At 43.7% G+C, this 25,000-nt stretch overlaps 1 protein-coding gene and 1 non-coding gene across 3 annotated transcripts in view; one reads left to right on the forward strand and one right to left on the reverse strand.

Moving 5' to 3' along the window:
* Positions 1-25,000, forward strand: part of epha4b (eph receptor A4b) — a 72,473-nt gene that overhangs the window by 31,977 nt on the left and 15,496 nt on the right. For both annotated transcript variants that reach the window (XM_068340070.1, XM_068340071.1), the window contains exons 6-13: positions 2,294-2,449; positions 5,114-5,449; positions 6,521-6,633; positions 8,040-8,202; positions 9,927-10,035; positions 21,506-21,573; positions 23,020-23,145; positions 23,331-23,516. In XM_068340070.1, coding sequence (XP_068196171.1) covers positions 2,294-2,449; positions 5,114-5,449; positions 6,521-6,633; positions 8,040-8,202; positions 9,927-10,035; positions 21,506-21,573; positions 23,020-23,145; positions 23,331-23,516 — 1,257 coding nt within the window. The remainder of the gene's footprint in view (positions 1-2,293; positions 2,450-5,113; positions 5,450-6,520; positions 6,634-8,039; positions 8,203-9,926; positions 10,036-21,505; positions 21,574-23,019; positions 23,146-23,330; positions 23,517-25,000) is intronic.
* trnan-guu (transfer RNA asparagine (anticodon GUU)) lies at positions 22,361-22,434 on the reverse strand. Its single transcript has one exon. It is a non-coding gene; the product is annotated as a tRNA-Asn (tRNA).

Consider the following 25,000-nt stretch of genomic DNA (forward strand, 5'->3'; position numbering starts at 1 on the left):
ATGTGTGTTTATGTGAGCACCGTCTCAGCCGTCTTGTCCTTTTTTCACATCTGTGGTAAATCATTAATCATAAGGGAGCCAAGTCAAGTAACACATTTCCCATGGGGCACTGGGACTAGCTGGAGAGAAAAAGGAAGATGCAAGAGAAGTAGAAGAGAGGGGAAAGGGGGATGAGAGGAAGAAGGAGTGTTTTAGAACAAGGTGGAAAAGCAGAGCAGAAAACAGCAGATCAGCACAAGGCGTCTGCACTCACAGCAGCCAAACCGCCATTCCTCCACAAAGTATTTGCTTGGATAGTTGTTGGGTTGCCAGGCCTGGCATAGGGCGATCTCTCTGCACCCTCACCCCCACCCTCACCCCCCACCCCACCCCACCCCCCCATCCAACGCCAGGTCCTTTGTGGCTGTCCAACACCCAGATCCGGGGCTGTCCAGATGAAATGTCCCCAGAGAAAAGCTGCTTTTCCTCCATTAGTCCTGCAGCAACAGGAACACTCACACACTCACACATACTGTACACACACACACACACACACACACACACACACACACACACACACACACACACACACACACACACACACACACACACACACACACACACACACACACACACACAACCACATAGGCACCTTGGTAGCTGACAAGAAGGAGGAGAGAGACCAGAAATCCTTTGAGATTTTTCACTCTTTCTTACACACACAACACCCACACCCACACACACACACACACACACACACATACACACGCACACACGCACCTCTCCCCGTTCTCACTCGTGTCTTTGGGGGATTGTTCTAGTGCACTTTGCTCCCCTATGATGAATGTTTTGCCTAAAAATACTGTCTGTACACCAGCCAGCACATCGTCCAGGTGGAAGAACTTACCTCCAAAAGTGAGATATCACTACTTTTAGTCCAAATTTCTATTCCTCTATCCGCAAGTTAGCCACAGCATGGAACACATGTGTGTACCTGTAAATTTGTGTGCATGCATGTACGTGTGTGTGTGTGTGATCATTTCCAACCTTGCTGGACCTACAGATGTGCAGCTAGATTAAATTGGCGACCTCCCAGTGCAAGCAGTCATTTAAGCAAACACGCACACACACACACATATACACGCACACATACACACACATGCACCTCTTCTTCTACACACAGCCTCTATTGACTTGCATTATGGGGGATTTTGTACACCATAATACTACTTACCTCTGCAAGGATGGGAATACCAGACCTATGAATGTGTAAATAAAGACACATGTAATCTATATTCAGATTACCAAAGGGGAAAGTCAGGAATTCCATTTTACTGCCTGGGATGCAAAATGGGAAATCATTGCGGTCCCTGATCTATTTGGGCGTCTGCTCCTGTCGAGCGACGCCACGGTTCCCCCCCCCCACTTTTATGGCCTCACATAATGACTAATTTGCAGCCGCAGGAACAGCCGTAGCGACGGTGGCATTATGTTGTCGTGATCGTTGCTGTGACTGTGTGTTTTGTTCCCCTGGTTTGCCTGAAGATCTAAAGCTTATATAACAGAGATGACAGTTGATATGCAGTGCGCTGTGTTAGCGCGCTGCAGCGCCCCGCGGTCATGCAGGCCTTCAGCCTGATGTGAAAGGATCTCACATAGACCTAATGTCACAATATATTTCATCAAACTTTTGTTTACTAGCTCACCCCCGCCATGGGTGCTGCACGGCACGTCATGTGACCTATCAGGTGCTATCCCTATCTCAGTGTTAGCGTAGCGCCTGGAGATATTCAGCATTTCTTTTTAACATTTTCTACCGTTTTTGATCGTCTTTGTTCCAGTTCTGTTTCGTTTCATCCATTTCATTTTATTCAGCGGATGAAATGAAAGTAATGCTCCTGAGCCGACTGTAGAAATCCTTAAATTCAGCTACATGGACAACTATTGTGTGCTTACACAAAATGAAAGTTAGATTAGACGTTAACGTGAAAATCAGGTGGTCTGGGAAATAACTTTTCTGTGTTTTCCTCCAGTTCAGTTTTGATTCTCTGGAGATTTGTCTGAATCCTGACTTATTATTCGACTGTGACTATTTGTTGCCTCGCGATTGCTTTTTTAGCACCGATGTTGGGCTGCATCAGAGATATTATATTAATGTGCAGAATCTATGAAAGAAATAATAATGTCAGCACACACACGGGCACAGTGCATGGAGGGAAATAGGCTGAAACTGTTGGAATCTTTAGATTTGACATGCTTTCTCGTTTCTAAACCTGTATGCATGTGTGTGTGTGTGTGTGTCCCCCCCCCATAGCATGCAGACCTGGTACCTACAAAGCTTCAGCCACGGACGCCTACTGCACCAAATGCCCTCCCCACAGCTCGTCACCGCAGGAACAAGCCGTGGAATGTTTCTGCGAGAGAGGCTTCTACCGCGCCGAGACCGATCCACGCTCCATGTCCTGCACACGTGAGTGAAGCCACACCCCCCACCCCACCCCCCCCAAAATGCAGTCATACAACGCAAAGCTAATTTCACACAAAATTGTTTATTGGGTGCAGGCAAATATTTGAATTTGTCACGAAACGGCACGGAATCGGCAGCGACGCTTACGTGATTACGCGTTAATTTAGATGGCAAATAATTCCTGGAAGAATTGAAAGAGCGTGGCAGCTTTATATTTATTCATTTTTCTGTCTGCGTCTAATCCCTCTTTACATTTTTCCTCTTTACACAACACTGGAGATAAATCCACAGATGTCCACTGCCGCACACAGATATCTCAGATGAGTCACTTCTAAGGGTGACACTGACAGAAAATTGATGGGGTTTCTTACTATTTGTGTGCTTCTACAAACACAGACAGCTCAGGCGTGGGGTCGGGGGTGGGGGGTAAGTGGGGGGGGGGGCAGAAAGAGATGGATTGGAAGGAGAGAAAGACCACGGAGGAACACATACAATCGGGCTGAGACCCATTACCTTGTTCTGGAAGATTACACTCATTAACCGACGTAGCAGGTGAAGTGTGTGGGAGCACACGCTCACGTGATGGGGGGGGGGGGGGCGCTGGAGAGAGACATGGAGAATGACACTTAAGATAAAGGCAGAGGATGGAGCAGCAGGGGGAATAGTGGACTATCTGAGGCATATAATCTAAATGTCATAAAAGGCCAATCAGAAAGAATGATGATAGACAGTCAAGTGTGGCCATCAGAAGATAGGGGGGTGGGGGGTTGGGGGGCTGGAAGGGTGGGGGGTGGAGGGAGGAAAGAGACAGAATTAGATGGATCAGTCAGCACATCCTTTCAGGAGATTTATGAGAGACAACCTCAATTATGCCCTGCACGGCCTCCATGCCCCCCTCCCTCAAAATCTCATACGATTCAAAGGCTAATCAGGAAAGTCCAAGGCTCCATCGGGGGGCCCCTCGGGGCTCACAGCTCAACCAGGGCCTGATGAGATTGTCGAGCCAAACGGGGATCTACTGGTCCAACGTAAGCCCACCCTTTGGTTTCCACGCCGGTGTCCATCATGAACAAAAGAAAATAGAGTTCAACGTCAAATTCTACTATGATCTCTACATTTGATACAGGAAGTGCTCATTTCCATGCCCTTGAGCTGGGGTTTAGCTCGTCTCTGATCGTTACGCTGATGACCTCTTTGTCTTTACAGACAATTCAAATACTGCAGATATTTGAATTTATAAATCAACATAAGGGCAACCAAATTCAAAGGTAAAATAAAAGAGGATTTGTGTTTCGCTGCGTCTCTTCTTTGCTAGATAGAATTACTGACATATACATTAATCATTTTAGCTGAAGTTCACGGCAGTAATATCTGAGCTAAATCATAGAATATACCTGAATTATGCGAGAATTGCTCCGGGCACCAGCGATAGATCAGTGTCTGCTCACGCCACGGAGTCCGTCCATTAATTTTACGTGGCTAAAAACCTCCCTGCATGTGAATTCTCCTTAAAGATGGATTTAAACTCGGGAAGTCTTATATTCTCGTACCGTCTCATCTACAATCAGTAAGCTCTTTTAATCACTGTCTGCTCCACAGCTATTCATTAATCAAGCCGAGTGTCCAACCACCCTGTGGTTGGAGTCAGTTCATTCATTTTTAATTTAATCAATGTGAATCCTGTTCTGGAAAAAAAGTGAAATACGGCCGGTGATGAGCATGAAGACAATTCTCATTTAGAATGAATATAGATATACAGTAGGTACTTCTCTGTGCTTTGTGCTGCTTCTGGTGACGTCATGAACTTTAGCCAAGTGCCACTAAAATCCTTAAAGAAGGAACCCAAAGATAGTTATGTGGAAGTTCTCAGAGTGGACTATCTCTGTGCTAAAATTTCCAAGGAAAGTCCTGGTAGCTGGGTGGAATTATGGGTAATGTAGTGTGTATTATTATTGTTTATGTTTACACTGTTTATGTTGATACTGTTTTTGTTAAATGATTGTTAAATTACTATTTTTATTATTATTATTAGATAGGTTAACTAACTAACTAGGTTTTAAACTAATTAGGTTTAAACTAACTGGTTTTTAGATAAAGACCTTTATTGTCCCACAGTGGGGAAATTTGTGAACTAGGTTTAAACTAATATTTGAACTAACTAGATTTTAACGAACGAAGGAACGAAGGAACGAACTAACTAACTAACTAACTAACTAACTAACTAACTAACTAACTAACTAACTAACTAACCCACTAGGTTCTAATCTAACTAGGTTTTGAACTAAATTCAGGATTGTTATTTAACATAAACAGTGTATTTGTGTTATTATTTACTATACATGTTTATTGTTTATGTTTACACTGTTTATGTTTACACTGTATCTATGCACTTTTACAACAATCCTGCTTTATGTGCTTTCAGTTGCCCCTTGGGGAGACAAATAAAGTTTTTGAATTTGAATTTGAATCTGAATTTAAATTAGAATTTGAATCTCCTGTTTTGCTGCTGATCTTTTTAATCTTAGCAGGCCACGTACTTTTAGTGTGCACAAAAACACTCCAGGGGTTCTCCTTCAGTTCTTTTAAGCTGCTTCCGGTGACTTCCTGTGAGCCGATGAAGACTCAGCTCCTTCACAGAAACAAACCCTCCCATCTGCCTTTGCTCAGGTCCTCCATCGGCTCCAGAGAACCCCATCTCCACGGTGAACGAAACCTGCGTCACTTTGGAATGGTCGCCGCCCAGAGACGCGGGAGGCCGGGGTGACATCACCTACAGCCTCCACTGCAGGAAGTGCTCCGGAGACGGCAGGAAGTGCACGCCGTGTGGCAGCAGCGTCCACTTTGTTCCCAGACAGTTCGGACTGCTGTCCACCAGCGTCCTGGTGACGGACCTGCAGCCCGACTCCAACTACAGCTTCAGCGTCGAGAGCCAGAACGGAGTATCGGACTTAAGCCCCACCCCCAGAGGAACGGTCGTCATCAATGTGACCACATCGCAGACAGGTGGGGGCACAACGTATCCCTAAAAATATCTAGGTTGTTGACACGCCAGGCATTTCTGTCTCACAGGGTTAGGATTTGAACTGCAGAGCAAACTTTCTTTAAAAAAGGATTTCACTTATTTCTACCGATAAGGAAACAAAATCCTCCGGGGAGGAACTTATTCATCTGCATGAACTCAGAATTTGTAGGATAGAGAAACTGTTTTTTTGGGGGTTTTTTTGCAAATTGCCTCCTGATTGCTACGTGTTTAAAATTAACATCAGGCTTTTACATGACAACTGTAACGTCGCTCTGCTGCGCCGCGCCGATATCACGGAATGACACCTCTGCCTCCAGACATACAATCACTCCTGCTTCTTTCACAGTGTGGGATTGTGGGAAATTTGTGGAAGAGATGATGACAGGATGGCGATGACTAATCAGCCTTGTGCTGTGCATGTGTGTGTGTGTGTGTGTGGGTGTGTGCGTGTGTGGGTGTGTTGGTGTGTGCGTGTGTGTCACAACAGGAGGGGTGAGGTGTGGGTGGTTGTTAACCTCAATTGGATCTCCACATGTCACACACACTTGTGTCAAACTGTCGGCTGCACCGCGTTTCACATGCATGTACGCACACACACACACACACACACACACACACACACACACACACACACACATACACACACACAAAAGAATAAGCACACGCTTTCTATCCACACAGGGAAAGTCGCAAAAGATCTCATGCACACACACACACACACAGGCACACACACACACACACACACACACACACACACACACACACACACACACACACACACACACACACACACTCACACACAGACACACACATATGTCACATGTGCAGAAGGCTGTGATCACACATGTATAAATCATCTTGTATACGCTCTCACTTGCTAAGTTGCAGAACACACACATCAAATCTGACTGGTCTCGTTATAACGCAGTAGGTAACCATCTTCAATCTCTCCCTCCTCTTCCTCAGCCTCTCCGCCTCCCTCATGCTGTTTGAACTTAACTTAATTCTCTCTCTGTTGCTCCCCCTTCCTCCTCGCTCTTTGTTTGCTGCAGTGAACGTAGTGTTGAAGGAGAGGCGGAGCAAGGACAGCGTGACTTTGGCCTGGCAGGGTCCAGAGAGACCCAACGGAGCGATAGTGGAGTATGAGGTCATCTACTATGAGAAGGTGAGAACGGCACACACACACACACACACACACACACGCACACACACACACACGCACACATGCACTCACACACAGACACACTTTTAAAGGGCCACAGCACCACTAGAGATCGGTTTACATTTGTTTGAGTGACTTTTTAGGGATAACTTGATGCTTTGGATAGCGCTTGCTTTTATAGGGAGGGTCAGATGATGAGATCAGTAACCATTCTCATGTCTCACGTCAATATGAGGATACTGCTAGAGGCTGATTAGCTTAACTTGAAAATTAATATTGTATTACAATAAAAAAGCTGCACTGATCTTAGCGGTGACAGGAAACATGCAATGATACGATTTATTAATATTTTAATAATGGACAAATCGCATTTATTTCATGTGAATTCAAAATATGGTTGTAATAAGATTATATGTTCAAAACTTTGATGTGAAACATTTAGAAACTAAACTAAAATTTATAGGAGGTGAGGTTCAACCACCTCACCTATCCTGTCCTGTAATACCACTTTACACCACTAGAGGCAGTAGCCAAACATCCAACTTCCTAGTCTGGGGCTAAGCTAATTTGATGTATATGTTGTCAACCCACTGGTGACAACCGTGTCTAAAACAACATGTTTAACATGTTTTCTGCTTCCTGTTTCCTTTCCTCGCGGTCCGTTTGGTGATATGTTGTCCGGGCTGGCAGGTTTAGCCTTGGGGTGCGTCGACAGAGACGTGTTCATCAAAAACACCTTTTACCCCTTCTTCCGATCTCTCCGTCCACATCGCCATATCCCTCACGTCTCCCATTTCACTCACACCAGGCCAATTAACCACACATCTGTCGAACTAACCTCGTAAAATACGGACAAGGTGATGAAATTAAGTCTGTGTGTGTGTGTGTGTGTGTCAGTGAATGTGTGTTTGTGTGTCTGTGTGCTTGTTGGCAGGCATTAGCAGTAAAATAGTGTTAATCTATGCTTGAGTGTCTTCCATTAGGAGTATCAGGCTCTCTGCAGGGAATCAGCTTACTGACAGACACACTTATTCCTTATTCATCCTCCTCCACACATGTTTGCAGCTGCGCGCACACACACACACACACAGACACACACACACACACACCTACGAGATAATCTGAGGAGTGAAGTGAAGCAGGACTTGAGTAACCACATACTGGGCCCAAGTGTAAAGAGGATCAGATTTGAGACTTGTTCATGTATAAATGCGTACAAATGAAAAGTCAGCGAGGCGTTCAAGGCTCCCGGAGACTTTAAATTAATATCCTGAGGTTTGTATTAGTTTCAGGCTCTCCAGTCCTTCACGTAATAAAGTTCAGCTTTAGTTGGAGTCCCTCTTTATCTACCACATGTTTATTCCTCTGGCTGAGGTCAGTGTTTAATCCTGCTCGTCGGTCCACTTCAGAATCAGCGGGAACAGAACTACACCGTCCTGAAGACTCGCTCCAACATGATGACGGTGGACGGGCTCAAGCCGGGGACCACCTACGTGTTCAGGGTCCGGGCTCGTACCGACGGGGGCTACGGCAGCTACGGCGGGGAGATCGAACTGGAAACCAGTCATGAAGGTAAAACTATTCATATAGAATACTTTTGGAGTCTAAATGAAGATGGAATTTCTTTTTTATCTACATTTCATCTACTTTCTTCTGTTGAAAACCCCCCTGTGGTTTTTAGCTGATGTAGCAAGAGGTTGCAGCAGTTTCACAATTTCTATTTATTATGTTTCCATGCTTACAAGTTAACTTTTACACCTCTCCCATCTATCGGAGATGAGCCTTTTGATATTTTGGCCAATTTCAGCATTTAATCCATTATTTATATTTTGAAAAGTGAAACTTTTTTTCAGATAAAAAACAAAAAAATGACAACAGAAATAAAAGAAATTCTTTTTGTCTTTGACAAACACACACACACACGCACGGGCGCACACACACACACACGCACACACACACACACAAATCATGTTGAAAACGCATCCATCCACCAAATGCTGTTTTCATTGTGCTGAGTCAGTGCTTCATCAACAAATCCATTCTCCTTGCTTATTGAGAGGATGCCCAAATCAATAGCAGATTCTCACAAGGTACACACACTCACACACACAAACACATACACACACACATACACGCACACACGATCATCACTGCAGGTAGTTTAGTTGAGGCGAGTCATGCATTCTGATCTAGGGTAAAGAAAAGTAAAATTACTAATGAGCCTCCAACGTGGAGGAAGAGCGAGTCAGGAAACAAGTAGGAATGAATGGAAACGATGAAGACAGTTTAAGTAAATAAATAAGTCTTGTAACTTGTAAAAACTCCGCTGCTGTGACAGATTTGCTTCAGACCTCACCACCTCCTGCCATCCATCCTCCTCTCCTCTGTTTGCTGTCATCCACTTTCATTATCGCTTCATTATGAACTCCAGGATCTTCTGCTTTGGAAGCCTCTTAATGAGCGTTTCAAAGAGGACATTGATTCCCAGTGATGAGACTTGGGGGGAGGGGGGGGGCATATATCACTTAATGTACAGCATGGCTCCACACCATAGATTGTTTTTGTAGCGTACAGCAGCTACACATGAGCCCACCGATCAATCAGTAATCAATGACATTCAGTGACAGGTTTTTTTAATTCCTCTCCTGCATCAGAACATCATCATGGGATTTGTGGTTTGATGGATGGATGGATGGATGGATGATGGATGATGGATAGATACATAGATAGATAGATAGATAGATAGATAGATAGATAGATAGATAGATAGATAGATAGATAGATAGATAGAGATAGATAGATAGATAGATAGATAGATAGATAGATAGATAGATAGATAGATAGATAGATAGATAGATAGATAGATAGATAGATAGATAGATAGATAGATAGATAGATAGATAGATAGATAGATAGATTGTTTTGCGTGATGTTAACAGATACGTTCGGACAGCGCCGACTGAACAGGATCAGTTCTCACATCCTCTCATTCCTCAGAGGCAGCCCCATTCTCTTTTCATCAAGGACTTCACTTACTATTCCATCCACCCTCCATCACTCTCTTTTCCTGCTTTGCCACTCTTTCTTTTTCCTTCACCCTACCTCTTTTATCTCCTTTTCTACTGTTACATTTTATTCTCTTTCTCTCTCTGTTTTCCCCTCCTCCAGGCTCACCTTGCTCTCATTTTCACCTCAATGCATCTTTTTCCTCCTTCCTTCAGAAAACATCAGCAGCTTCTTTCCCTCCTTTATGCTCACGTCGACTCATCTGCTCCTTCTCCCTGTCTCCCATCTAGACGTCTTCGCCATCGGGGACCCGAACCAGTCCACCATTCTGGTTGTGTCCATCGCGGGCGGGATCGTCCTCCTCATCTTCCTGGTGACGTGCTTCGTCGTCAGCGGAAGGTACGGACATGAAGGCGATTGGATGTGATCCGTACAGAATTGGGCAGAGGTAGCATGTTGCATAGGTTCACGCTGCATGCATGCGTGTGTGTGAACACACAAAAAGGGATTACATGAAGGTGTGAGTGGGACATTTCCACACAGGCTACAGCGCCGAACGAAAGGCTGCCTTATTCCGTTTGAGAGCAAAGAGCGAGGTCTGGCTGTGATCGCTCTCTTTGAAGGTTAGCCTGCTGTTAATGCCCCCGTCTCAGAGAAGGCCAGAGTGGAGGAAGAGGAGGAGGAGGAGATGAGAGGGAGAGAGGAGAATAAAAGGAAGCCGATTGGTGAGGAGCGAGAAGATGAAAGGATGGGAGTGAGGAGAGGGATGAGGATGAGGAGAGAAAGGGACGACAGGGCTGTGATTTACTACGCCTGTAGCTAAATGTTTATCCACTATGAGCTCCGACTAGATTAGCCACATGTTAAGAGCCACACACACACAGACACACACACACACACACACACACACACACACACACACATACACACACATATATACGCACACACAGGCACATACTAAAACATTAGTATTGATTCAGGTGATTGCTTATCAGGCTGAGTGCTCTATTCACTATTGACTAGGAGAGTTGTAATCAGCAGAGACTGTCCTGCCTAGCGCACACACACACACGCACGCACACACACACACACACACACACAAACACACACGATAATGGGAACACATCAACATTATTTTAATCAGAGGGGGATTATGAGGTTGTGTCTGTAAGAAGCCAAACAAGCGTTAAACATGTGCTATGAGCACACAGGATGACACGAAAACACTCTCGACTAATCAGGTTTCACAGGCTGAGGAGGTGTTAACTAGATTTTACAGAAGGGTCGATGCTCTGCCATCAATTTCAGGTCTCTCTCCCCCTTCTCTATCTTCAATTTAGAGGTGGGAGGAAGTGTGGTTGATTACCGCTTTCTGTTAAACAAAATGTGTGCATCTATGAAATATACGTGTGTGTGTGTGTGTGTGTGTGTGTGTGTGTGTGTGTGTGTGTGTGTGTGTGTGTGTGTGTGTGTGTGTGTGTGTGTGTGTGTGTGTGTGTGTGTGTGTGTGTGTGTGTGTAAGCTGTGGAACCAGGTGAGGAGGTGAGGGTGAGTGGAGGGTGGGTGGGAAAGGAGGGGGGAGACAAACCAGGGAAGAATTGAGAACACAACATGGCAGAGATGTTGATGGACCGCAGCGACGAGGGGAGAGAAAGTAAATCTGAAATTTGTTTGCGCCACAAAAGAAGCCCCACTTTGAGATGGTATGAAAGATAAAGAGGAAGAGGAGGAGGAGGAGGAGGAGGGTCCCGCTTGAGAGGGATGGAGAGAAAATGAGATTGATGGAGGGAGGAGAGCCAGAGGCGCGACGGGGGAAGATGGTAGAGATGCAAGGAGCGAGAGATGAAAAGGAAGATAAGTGCCTGAGAGAGAGAGAATAAGGAGGAGGATGAGGATGGTGAGGAGGAAGGGCAGGCAGGGGGGAGATGATGGGTGTGAGCCCCCCCCCCCCCCCCCGTATTTCAGGTTTCTGGAAGAACTGGGAGGAATTGTGGAGATAAGGATTGGTTTCTCTCCTCTCCTTCCTCGTCTTATCCGTCAATCAGCCTCTTTCTCTCCCTGCTCACTTCTGATTGGCTCCCCTTCTTGTCATTTCCTGTTTCTTTCTTGAAATTTACATTTGGATGCACATAAAATCTGATGTTTTCTGAGCTCTGTTCGCTGTGCACAGTAATTAAACTGGAATTGAAATTGACACCGAGAGTCAGCCAGGGTTGAAATGATTTCCCGCTAGACGTTTGTAATTGGCCTTTTTTCTCCCTGAATGCCAGCTGCTTAAAAAATTACCGCCATAATCATTAGGCAGGCGAGAGTGTTTTTCTTCTTGTTTTACACATAGTTCGTCTTCCCCCGATCTCCCATCCTGAACACGGTGAAAGATTTTTGTTAATCACTGAACTGTAAAAGCAACCAATTCGGTTTCGCCGTTTCGCACACACACACACACACACACACACACACACAGAAGCAGACACACTCACTCTGCCGGCAGCTATACGCCTCATAAACGTGCTGATTTGCAGGCCGCTCTGTTCTGTCCTGTTCTCATTTAATAAAGTGCTGTTATGCTATTGTTACCGCAGGAGGGAAAACACAGAAAAATGTCCAAAGCTCCTCAGACGCAGCACGGCGCTGACAAATCACACCAGTAATTGCTGTGCGTGTGCCATTGTTGCTCTTGGAGAATATGTGTATGTGTGTTTGTGCCTTTGTCCTCCTGAGGATGGCTTGGCAGACTGGCAGGTACGAGGAATGGGAAGCTAGCCAGCGACTGGCATCACCATGGATCCAACAGATGGCCTTTCACTCAAGAAGCGTCCTCCCGTTCGGCCCTGAGTTTCTCACTACTGGTTAAACCGTTACAGCCTCTGCTTTCCAACAGCTGTGTGTGCATGCGTGTGTGTGTGTGTGTGTGTGTGTGTGTGTGCCTGAAGACTCTCCAGCTACACAATCATTTTTTTCCTGAATAGCTACAGGCTTTGATTATGTGCCAGATTCCCGTGTGTTTTTCTAGGCTCTCCTTTTTAACATGGGATTTTTTTATTTTTTTTGTGAGCAATCAGCATAAAGTTGTTCCATTTTGTTGTTGTTGTTGTTTTTTTAAAGTTGTATCATCTGTTGTACGTGTCCAAGGCTACTTTGGCGGGCCGCGCATCTGCTGGAGATGTTCAGCTGCGAGTTGAAGGCCGCTGCAATCTGTTGGAGGAAAATGGTGAAATAATCGGGTCTGTGGTGTAACATCAAATGTCATCTGTCATCTTTTTAGAGAAGAGGTCTTATCGTAGCCATCTTCATTATAAAGGTTTTTACCTACATCAGAAAGAAGAAAATGTTTCTGGACTTCCTTCCTACTAACCTTTTTTGTGGAAGGAAAAGAACCTTTTCTGAGGTTTGAATAACGGAGTTCAAGGTAGAGCCAGAGAAAGAGTGAGATGTCATTGTTACGCCGCCGCTTCCAGCAGAAAGACCTCTCCGCCTCACTAATAGAAAGCGGTAGCAGCACCTCTTTTTTAACACAGCAACACGTCCTGTTGATGTGTGACTTTGTGCGCGCCAGCTCTACTACCTCCGCTGCATCTGCTGCTGCACAGCCCTGGGATATTCTTTAAAACTTAATGATACAAAAGAGGAGAGGAGGGATGGATGAAAATGAAAAGGGGAACGTGCAGCGAGAGGGATGGAGTTTAAAGGCCTCGCGAGAAACTAAACGGTAATTGAGTGTTGAGGTGAGAAACTGGAGACAAAAACTAGAATAAGTGTTGGGTTTTTTTAGACTGATTTAGGAGAGAAAATAATAAGCGGGGAAAGAAATCCTGACACAAAGTCCGTATACTATAATTAAAGTGGATTTGGAGATAGAAAGGAGCCGTTGGGTGTTGTTGGTCTGTGTGCATTCTAATAACACCTATAGTGATCTAGCAGCCAGGAGATTCTGTGTATGAAACCAGAAGTGTGTGTGTGTGTGTGTGCGTGTGTGTGTGTGTGTCTGTGTGTGTGTGTGTGTGTGTGTGTGTGTGTGTGTGTGTGTATCATCGTTCAACAAATTCACATGTGTTGCATGGATGCAAATCTGTTGAGTTTTTTTTTTAATGTTATTCTAAATGAATCGGGCTCAGCTGCAGGGTGTAACCGATTACAGCTTTGTCTGCAAAATGTCTACAAGTCTCTTGCAAACGGTGCAATAATAGCATCCAGTTGCCTCAGGAGCAAAACTGTTCCACACCGGCTTTGGTACAAATGAGCAGATGTTGCAGTCGGATTGATCAAACGTCCTATAAACATCAGACAAATTCTAAACTCGTTTTGGTTCCGGTTTTTAAGTTTATAGCGCTTTTGAATAGATTTGTTGGATACACACATGCACGGGTTACGATCAACCACCTAATCGGGTGGTTTAAGTGTGGGAACATAAGGGGAATGAGCTCCACGCTGATCTGTCAGCAGATATTAAGATTCACCCCATTAAAGGATACAGATTAACGCGCTCCTCTTCTCTTTACGTCCTCCCTCGTTTGACCTTTTCAACAGGCAGATAACAACTGTACATAACAATTATAACTTTCCTTTCCTTTCCTTTATTTTACTTTACTTTACTTTCACTTTCTTTCCTTGGTAGTCCTTAACATATGAACACTCTTGGTTCTGAGAGGTTGTTCATTGATTCTGATTGTCATTCTTCATACTTCATTTTTCCTGAAGGTAACTCTGTCTGTCTGTCTGTCTGTCTGTCTGTCTGTCTGTCTGTCTGTCTGACTGACTGTCTGTCTGTCTGTCTGTCTGTCTGACTGACTGTCTGTCTGTCTGTCTGTCTGTCTGTCTGTCTGTCTGTCTGTCTGTCTGTCTGTCTGTCTGTCTGTCTGTCTGTCTGTCTGTCTGTCTCCTCTCCTCTCCTCTCCTCTCCTCTCCTCTCCTCTCCTCTCCTCTCCTCTCCTCTCATTACCACTCTCTTTAATGAGCAGATGCTAAATGAAATGTTTCCAAACAGGGTGTTAATGAAATATTAGTTTACTAGTCATTACTCTTTACCAGATCATTTCCCTTCTTAATAATTAGCCAGGACGAGTAAATCTTTTTCTTTTGTGATGGGAGGACGTTGAACTGGATGCAGATGTGACCCGGGCGCTGCGGAACCAGAGACTTTTCCTCGTTCAATACATCAGCCAGACCTTTTGTCTGACTTTATTTATTTGCTATGCTGTTTTGACTCTTTATTAATTATCCTCAATCAACTTCCATTAGACTCACAGGTTAAGCAGTGAACGCATTTTGTTTTTCAGCACAGTGAATGAATGAGGATTAATTTCACTGTGAAATAATGATAGTGAATTTAATCCATTGATTTTACTCCCAGTAATTATTTTTAATTTAATAGCTTGATATTAAATGGAATTGCCATTATCATGAGCAATGGTGAGGAAAGATACCCACAGCAGTCCGTGTGTGTGTGTGTGTGTGTGTGTGTGTGTGTGTGTGTGTGTGTGTGTGTGTGTGTGTGTGTGTGTATGTGTGAGGTCTAGCTGGAGGGATGACTAATGATTTACTGATTTAATTTTTCTAGTCATTTTGATTAGCAGTGGGAAAGTAATGTGAAGCGACAGGAAATGAGAGGAGAGCTTTGTCTGCTTCTGTGTGAGTGATTCCTCTCCTCTTCCTCGTCTCAGAGTGCACCGGTTCCTTCTAGTCAGCTGTAATCCTATAAAAGGTGAACATTGCTATAAAATAAACTGGGGGTGGGGAGTGGGGGGGTTGCACATGCTCTTTCACACGCTTAATTAGCTCTTTTAGCATGTCAGGCTAGCATCAGTCCAAGGTTAATTCACTTGCGCTTGAAGGTGCACATCTCTTTTTTTTTTCATTTTGATCACTTTCAATGGGTATTCCATGATTTTTTGTTTCATTGTCTATTTTTTTTTTTTTAGCTATAAGTACATTTAAAATGAGGAATTTGTCCATCCTCAGCTCTAAAAATGAAGTTTATCCCGTTTCCTCCGTGCCCCTTGAATCACATGTTCTACTTTTACTTCACTCTTCATTCTCTTCGTCTTCTTTTTCTTGCTCTGATTCGGTCAGACGATCAGTTTCGTTGTAAGACCTTTTGTGGACTGTGCGCTGGAATAAATTTGACAGAATGCAGCAGAATTTACCTGAACCCACAGTGCCAGTAGTGCTTTTAATTATCTGTACGAATGAGTGAAACACAAGGCAGCACCTGTCGTCCCTGACTTCCTCTCAGTCTGCAGTGGTGTGACTGATCCAGTGTGTTCATTAAAAACGGTTTGTTTTCACTACTTCCTGACATTTGTGCGACATTTAAACTACAGTCATGCCTCATCTTCCTCATTTTCAAACTGCCTTCTTCGGCAAACATACTGCAGCCACATGTTTACTGACTCATGTTCTCATCCGTCTTAATCCTCCACCCATGAAGCTCAACATTGCTGTCTCTTCTTCTTGAGTGTCTTCATCCTCTTCATCTCCACCTCCTGTGGTTACAACCCACAACCACCACCCTAAAGACCCACATGTGTTCCATCTATGTAGGTAAACAGGTCCATCTGTCTAAGACATACTTCAATAGGCCGACATCAACACAACCACAGGAGGGCAGTGAAGAGTTGATGGTTGTGACGACAACGAATATGGTGATGGTTGGAGAAGGTTTTGTTGTAGTAAGTGTTGTGGTCAGGGCTTTGAACCAGAATTTTTTGCCACTTGGTTCGTTCTGAACAGAAACAGTAATATGACGTTTCCGTTTTTATGTTCCACCTAAGAACTGATGTTTCTGAGCTTTAGGACTTTTAAATTGCCGATTAATGCAATTAGTTTACATGCAGTAGATTTGTCCCTACAGTAAACAAAGGTAACAACACTGATGCAGTTACAGAGCAGAGGATGGAGAGTCAGAGGGAGATTGAGAAGTTGTGGAAACTTATGATGCAACAAAGTTTTAAAGTTTTAAAGTTTCATAGTTTCAGAGCATAGTCAGTGGAACTCTACTCTGAAAATGACTGGTAGCCAATGAGTTCATGTCTAAATTCAACATTTTTTCAGATTGACAGACTGCAGTGTTTACGTGTTGTGAATATTATCTAGGTTGGGATTCTGCCTTTTCCAACACTGCTGGTGATATGCCTCAACTTCCTGTCAGTCACTCACGCATTGAGTGAACGACAGGAAGTGAAACATGAGGTCAGATATTTTTTTCAAGAACAAAAAAACAAAAACAAACCCTGGTATTAACCGGTTACAATTATTTTGAAAAAAAGAATCTGTTCCAGAACATTAAAAATAAAAAGTTTTTGGTTTCCTTTTTATTCCTGGTAAAATACAAAAAGTTTCTGGCTTTCATTTTCATTCCATGAACCGGTTCAAGGCCTCTGTTGTGGTAAATGTAGTAGTAAATGTAGTAACTATGAAGTGGTGGCAGTGGCGGTAACAGTGTACTTCTGTGGCAACGTTTGAGGCCAGTAGGGATATCGAGATTTGAGGATGAAGAGTTTATTTTTCTTCTTCTTTGGGTCCATACTCATCTGTCATATTGCCTGTTGGTCCTTATCCATTGGTTCCTTAAATAGCTTGCCCAAAAAGACATGCAGAAGACCCCGTCCACATTCACCTTTAGCGCAGAGCTTAAAGGGTTCTTTTATCTCTACCCATGAAACCAGTGTTTAACCGCGATCTCTTCTTCCCCTGACATGTCTGATCTTCTTTATCTTCACCTCCTGTAGCTACATCACACCACCCTGACTCTCTCTGTCTCTCTCTGCCAACTTTCCCTACGATAACCTTCAGGTTTCTTCTCCTATGGCGACCTCCCTTACTCCCCAGATTTGTATTGCTAGTTAGTTGGTATGCAGGCTCAGACCCCCATTGTGTGTTCTTGTGTGTTCTGGCCTGTCAGCACTCTTTTCCCATCTCCCTCTCCTCTCTGTGCTCTCACTTCCTTTTTTCCCTCTTCCCAACGACTAGCATCTCTTCTTTCTATCAAAATATGAGGGAAAGGAGAGCAGAGGTGGACATGGCCTGTTGGAGGGGGATAAACTGACGGGAATGGGAGGAAGAGAAAGTGGATAAGGGTTATTGGACAAGGGAGTGTTTTGACATGAAGGAAGAATTAAGAAGCGATATAACTCCCTCGAGAGATAAAATGCAGCAAGTAAGAGCGGGGAAAAGACGGAGTGGGGGAGGGACGCCCCTAATGTATGCATGGAGTTCTAGGAAGATGGAGCCTTGCTAGAAGAATGACAAATGGGCCTCGAGTGACGGAGTATTATATTAAAAAGTAAATTGATATGCAAATGTGTAGTGTGTGGCTTTGGAGGACAGGGATAGCCTGTTGTCCTCACTGAAGTGGAACAGAGAGAAAGGTGAGAGCCCGGGTGTGATAGTAATATCGCAGTCCATTAAAGTGTGTGTTTTTGCATAGTCGGTGCCGGTACATGTGTGTCAGTGGAGGCGGTGTGTGTGTGTGTGTGTGTGTGTGTGTGCGCATGCTGTGTGAAACAGCACCACATAGTGCAATTGGATGGCAGCTAAGTGGAACAATGAGTCCCTCCACAGTGACGGATAGCGCTAACTTCTGCAACGCACGCAGCATCAGGAAGGCAGGAGGACGACGGTTCATCATCGTGAGGTGTGTTTCTACTCCAGAGTTTCCAAACGCTCCTAGAGCGAAGTCTGAAACAACCACAAACCACTAGCTTCTGATAATTCTGTGTGGTGACGACAACCATGCTTTCTCTTCAGAACAATAAAGGGTTACTAATACAAACCATGTCATGTTTGACGTCTGGAGGTGCATATTTTTGTTGCATCAAGTAAATTATGCTCATTGATAGTTGCTCTATACTAATCGATTATTATTCTATTAATTCACACATATCCTGTAAGGAATTCCATGCTAGAATTTGACAGCTATCATGCTTCTGCTGTCAGCCATGCGATGATGTGATCTTCTACTTTGACGCCCCTTCTGGCGGTGGCCCTGCTGTCCCACCAGGCACTTGTAAAATCAAGGCTAAGTGATAATGATGCGTCCTAATCTGCTAATCGATTTTTATTAATGACTATTTGAATATTCTAATCACATCCCAAACTCGCCTCCAGGTTTCCCTGAAGGCGGCGTCCTTTCCAATTATTTCCTCATCGATGGTCATTGTTTTCTTGCTTTCTCTGTGGAAAGCCATCCAATCGCTATGGTAACTCCATCATTCATTTTCACGATAGACAGCTGCTCCTCCAAAGATCGCATGAGGTGGTATGTTCATCGTTCCCCCTGGCATGAGAATCTTAATCAAATCCTGTAGCGTGTGATGAAGAAGCATCGTAGAATTCGGTGGCGTGTGATGAAGCAGGATCGCGTTTGCATGTTTGAGATTGGACAAAAGATCGGTCCGAGTCAACAATTGGGCAGGACTTCAAAATTCTAGAGGCCTACATGACAGACAGGCTTTTGATATTTAAAAAAAACATTACATATGAATTCAAATGAAAATTCATTGTGAACTTATTCTAGCAAGTATCACCGGAGGATCGGTGTGTGTTATGAACAAATCCTGAACAGCCATGTCAAGCTTAAACTGCCTGAACACACTCAATTAAATTTTACCTTTGCAATGTCAAATTTTACATTTGCCACATTTGAGTAAATATTTCCTTCAATGCTTATTGAACATCTGATATTGGCAGCATTTGACAGCCAGAACATATCAAAACTAAGAAATGTTGATTCCAAATGTACAGCCTCGTACTGTAGATAAAAGGTACAGAAGTTGTTCCGTGTTGTCCGATGTAGTTCAGAGCCTTTATGAAATGGTCGTTGATCAGATACATTTCCTAAGAGGTATAAAATAAAATACGTGCTTGTAATGAAATGAAACCACAGCCATGGAAGCTGTGACGCCATGTTTAAGACTGCAGCGCTAATGATTCATGACGCCTCTAACTGAGGAGGAGAAATGAGTGGATTGGTAATTACTATGGAAATGTGTTCATTTCCCATCAGACGCGCGTGTGTACACACACGCACACACGCACACATACACACACACACACACACACACGCACACACACACACACACACACACATACACACACACACACACTGGCATGAACCCGTGGTGACACACACTTTTACAGAGAAGCATCCAGCAGTAATAGGTAAGTATCAGCTCCAACACTGGTTTTGTTGTGTGTGTGTGTGTGTGTGTGTGTGTGTGTGTGTGTGTGTGTGTGTGTGTGTGTGTGTGTGTGTGTGTGTGTGTGTGTGTGTGTGTGTGTGTGTGTGTGTGTGTGTGTGTGTGTTTGTGTGTGTGTGTGTGTGTGTGTGTGTGTGTGTACCCTCATGGGGGTTACCAGAGTTGGAGCAGACGTGTCCCCATTCCCCATATGCTAGGAACACATGCCCCAAAGCGCTGTGTGTGTGGAGAGCTAGTCAAAGGGCTAATGATAGTCCCTTGGTGCTCCATTGGCTTGAGACCAGCTGATAACCAGGTGCCCCCTCACCCCCACCCCACCCCCCCAATCCCAAATACGAGCAACCGGTCTCTACCCTTATGTTTGTGGATCAGTGTATTCCCAGGACGGCCCATTGAAGTCTGGGTGATTGGATGCGTTCAGCTGTGTAAAATTAACTCAAGCATTAACAGGAAATGAGGGAAGTTCACTGAGCCCACCTTTAAGAAGCACTGCTCTGGTACTGTTATACACTTAATAGCCTTTCTATCATTTTTAGTGGTAGTTTCATGCGATTCAAGGTTCTGTTTTTTCGTTGTTTTTGCATTTGATTCGGTTGGTTTTGGTTTCTCTTTGCTGTTTTTTTTTTTTTGATGAATTTGTCAGAACATCCAGACATTGTGTTATTATCAGTTACGTGAGGTGACTTTAAGTATGTGATGATTGATTATCGGGAATTCAGTCCAGGCAATCAAAAATATGTACATCTATTATCTGTGGCATCACTATTGATTAATAAGCGTCATGAGGGCTCAGATGCATGCATGATGTCGAGACGCGGTCGAACAATTCATGAGATTAATAACCACAGAAGTAACAGGCGATATTTTAAAGGCATCGAGGCAAACAGTGTCTTTACAGTCTTTGTTGATAAACACACACATGATCTACCCATCACACACATCACAGCGTCCCCTCAGTGACGTGTGTTAAACAAGAATACGTTTAACACTTCCTCACAGCTGGGTGGCAGGATTGAGTTGATCAATTCATCAATACTCTTGATCCCATCTCGATTGTAGAACCGAACCGCACAGCAGGGTGTGTACTCTGGGGAGGTGGGACCGAAGCGCAGATGTGTTTGTGTGTGTGTGTGTGTGTGTGTGTGTGTGTGTGTGTGTGTGTGTGTGTGTGTGTGTGTGTGTGTGTGTGTGTGTGTGTGTATGTGTGTGTGTTTGACCCAATGATGCCTGAAGGGTTCATAAAGGGAGGAGAGCTTTGCGCATACATCTGCTTCTATAGAGGAACACACGCACACACACACACACACACACACACACACATACACATGCGTATTTACTCAGGCATAACAGCTTAAGGCGAAGTGTGGAATTGACAGGTAGAAGCTTAGAGGAAGGGGGATGTTTCTCCCTCCAGGCTTGTCTTATGCGGCTGTAGGAGTAGGAGGAAATGTCTCGTTGTTCGTTCACATAGCTTTTGGCTTTACACAGGATTTTCCTGGAAATATCAGAGGTTTAATTTATCAAACTCCTGTGAGCCAGTGCATGCACACACTCAGGGGTGTGTTATCCAGTCCATAAAGCTATATTGGTGTCTGTGTAGAGCAAAAACAGTCTGTGTTGAGTTTATCCTTCTATATGCAGGATCATAGTCCAACAGTGTGTTTCTTTTTCAGGCACTGTGGATATATTAAAGCTAAGCAGGACCCCGATGAGGAGAAGATGCAGTTCCAACACGGACGAGGTAAAAAAAAAAAAACCAACTGGTAATAATCGCTGGAAAAAAGCAAAAGTGTTAAAGTGCGTTCTCCTTTCAGTTTCATCAGCATTAATGAAAGAGTGTCTTAAATTAGTTGAAGCCGTTACAGTTTTGATAGATCACAAGAAACAGCATTAAAATAGTCTATTTAGCCACTTAGTAATTAAAGCAACTCAGAGAGAGCAATGACCCCACTTTGGAAACAAACGATAAAATTCTGTTTTAGTAACGTCAAATATGAGCCTTGAAGTTAAACTGAAAGTGGAAAATCACACTTGTATTTTTGGCTTTTCTATCTAAAATTATCAGAAGACATTGTCAGAAAGAGCTGAGTGTCATCAGCAAAACAAGATGTCACATAGATAGATAAATACTGTAGCTAGACAGATAGATAGATGCAGTGCACCATCGCGCTATCGCGCATCAACGATTGCGACTTTTGGTATGCAGTCACGTGATACCGAACCCGCAATCTATTGGCTGACGGCATCCAGAAGTGTGCTCCTTCCGTCTGTCTCAGACTTTCATGGGACACAAACGTGCTTTAAACAGTCTATCAGAGTGTGGGAAAGGTAATACAGATAGAAGGTGGGTTAATATCAGTATGAGGAGGGTCATAAACGTTTAAATTACTGTAAATAATAAGATAAATAGATCGCAATCTCAATCGTGTGTGGTTCCTGGAACGCATAGACCAAGGGTGCACTGTAATACCGAATCACAACAACTCTTAAATATGAAGTAGTAATGATAAAACACATAAACCTGTCATCGTCTCTGGGTGGGTTCAAACCACCAACCTTTTGGTTAACGTCCAAACACGCTAACCAATTGTGCCACAGAGACGACATACCTGATGCAGTCATGCTAACGGTCATGTAAAAGTTCTATTCAGAGTGATAAATGGATAACTAGATAGAGGTATAAATAACAAACTCATAACACCCTGAAAAGTTTATATATTCACACACAACAGTTGTGACCTTCACATATATCGTAAGAACTGAGTCAGAGCCAGAGAGCAGCACAACTCCTGAATAACCGCATGATCAACATTGTTTTTCACTTTCTTTAATAAATGTTTGCTGGCAGAGTTCACCTCCTTAAGGGTTCCTGTTAGAATGAGTCATTTTAACACCACTGCTTACAAAGTAGTTGTGTGTTTAATTATGTAATCTTTTGGAATGTCACTCAAATGAAACGACAGCTCTCCAGCTTCCGTCTTGCCACGTATTCATAATGTTGAAATGTGCGGTAATAATTTACCACAAGGCCCCGGGGCAGGAGGGAGTGATCAATACCCTATTAACACAACTTACTTTTCAACATAAATGTCATGCTGTGCTCCCGAGAAACCTGGCCATACTTCAGCACATTAAGTATTTATATCATATTTATCTCTCCCCATCTCTTCATTTTTTCTTTTTGCAGTTAAGCTTCCTGGCAGCCGGACCTACATCCATCCTCACACCTACGAAGACCCCAACCAGGCTGTCAGGGACTTTGCGAAAGAGATCGATGCTTCCAACATTCGTATAGAGAGAGTCATTGGAGCTGGTGAGTAGACTGTGTTGATGACTCCAAAACAGTCAATCAAAATGATTGACTTCAGTCAAAAAGTGCAAGTGAAATTTAATAATTTAGTTTGTATATGATTTCATGAGATATCTAGTATTGACGCTAGAGAGCATAAATTTTGTGTGAAATGCACAGGAGTGTGAAAGGTACTTGTCTCTCTACAGGGGAGTTTGGGGAGGTGTGCAGCGGTCGGCTTCGCGTTCAAGGAAAGAGAGAGATCTATGTGGCCATCAAGAGCCTGAAGGCGGGATACTCCGACAAACAGAGGCGGGACTTCCTGTCCGAGGCCTCCATCATGGGACAGTTCGACCATCCCAACATCATCAGGCTGGAGGGCGTCGTCACCAGATGTGAGTGGCTTTTCCTTATCTGTGGCATCCTTGCTTCAGTGACGTAGTGACCGGAGACAGAGCAGGTCTGTCAGTGATGGATACAGGAGCTGACTCTGGATCAGATAAACGCGCCGTCACCACGGTAACCCATCTACGGCACAAGTATGTCTGGCTGTAAGCAGGGACAGTCGGGCTTTCAATAGTCCACTTGTTGGCATCGCAGGACTCTGACAGGCAATTAGAGCAGGTGTGTGTTCACACACACAGAGGCCCGTTTTAACAAGAGAGCTGATTGGTTTACACTGAGCCTCACTCAATCACTCTCTCTCTGTATCTCAATCCTCTGCTCGCTCTCTCTCCCATTCAATCTCCATCTAATTTCCTAATTTGTGTTGTTTTCCTCACAATCCATCCCAGATTCTCCTCCCGTCTCTCGGATGCTGTCCATTTTTGGTCCAGGAACAAATGTCTGCATTGCAACTAGGTGTGCTGCTTTGCTGATGTTGTCTGTTGATTGAATACCCCGAAGCTCTTTGTTCAACTGAATTGGAGAGAAGTGATAAAATCAACCCAGAGGGAGGCTCATCCATGTCTGTCTGAGCCTCTGTGCAATTATCCTGACCGAAATACAAAACTCGCTTTGCATAGCTTGGTTCTCGTTTTGGGTAAAATGAGCCAAAACCGATGCGTTTATGCGTTAAAGTCATTAAAGTGAGTGGCATAAAAAAAATTACAGTAGAATCATCATTAATGTCAGTAGTATGAACTTCCTAAAGTGAAATTATTTTCAAAATAAAACCAAAATCATTTATTCAGGATAGAGCTCTTGTTCTCCGATTACATTTGGAATTGGTTTATAATAAAATTATAACACGAAGCTCCACAGCAATGGGACACAAAATGAACATTGTTGGTAAATACATATTGAATAGGTTTGATTTTAAATCAAAATTTATCAGTTATTAATCATTAACAATGATAAATGTAATTTTCATGCAGTTTTATTGTCTTTTTTACTGTCTGCATGTTTGTCAGAGATTTACAGAAAAGAGGAAGGAGATAAATTTACAGAACTGTACGCCCCCCATATCACGCACACACACACACACACACACACACACACACACACACACACACACACACACACACACACACACACACACACACACACACACACATGACTCAGTGGTACTTAGGCCAACAATAAAAGCATCAATGCATATGCATAGGATTTTATCATGAATATTAATAATTCATAAAGTTAATTGGATGTGTTTTTTAGCCTCATGAATATTCAGCAGTTTGCACATTAACAACTAGACCCCGCTGCATTTCTTGCTCCTTTTTCTTACTCTGTCATTCTTCCCGTCTTTCACTCCCTCATTATCTAAATAAAACTCGAGGTTAGCGTTGAGTGCTGTTTAGCGCGACCGAGGCAGTTTGTCAGCGAGCAGTGTAACATTCACATGCGTCTTTTTTCGACGTATAATTAGCACTTTCTT

The sequence above is a fragment of the Antennarius striatus genome, chromosome 18 (genome assembly GCF_040054535.1).
Source record: "Antennarius striatus isolate MH-2024 chromosome 18, ASM4005453v1, whole genome shotgun sequence".
In the NCBI taxonomy this organism is placed as follows: domain Eukaryota; kingdom Metazoa; phylum Chordata; class Actinopteri; order Lophiiformes; family Antennariidae; genus Antennarius; species Antennarius striatus.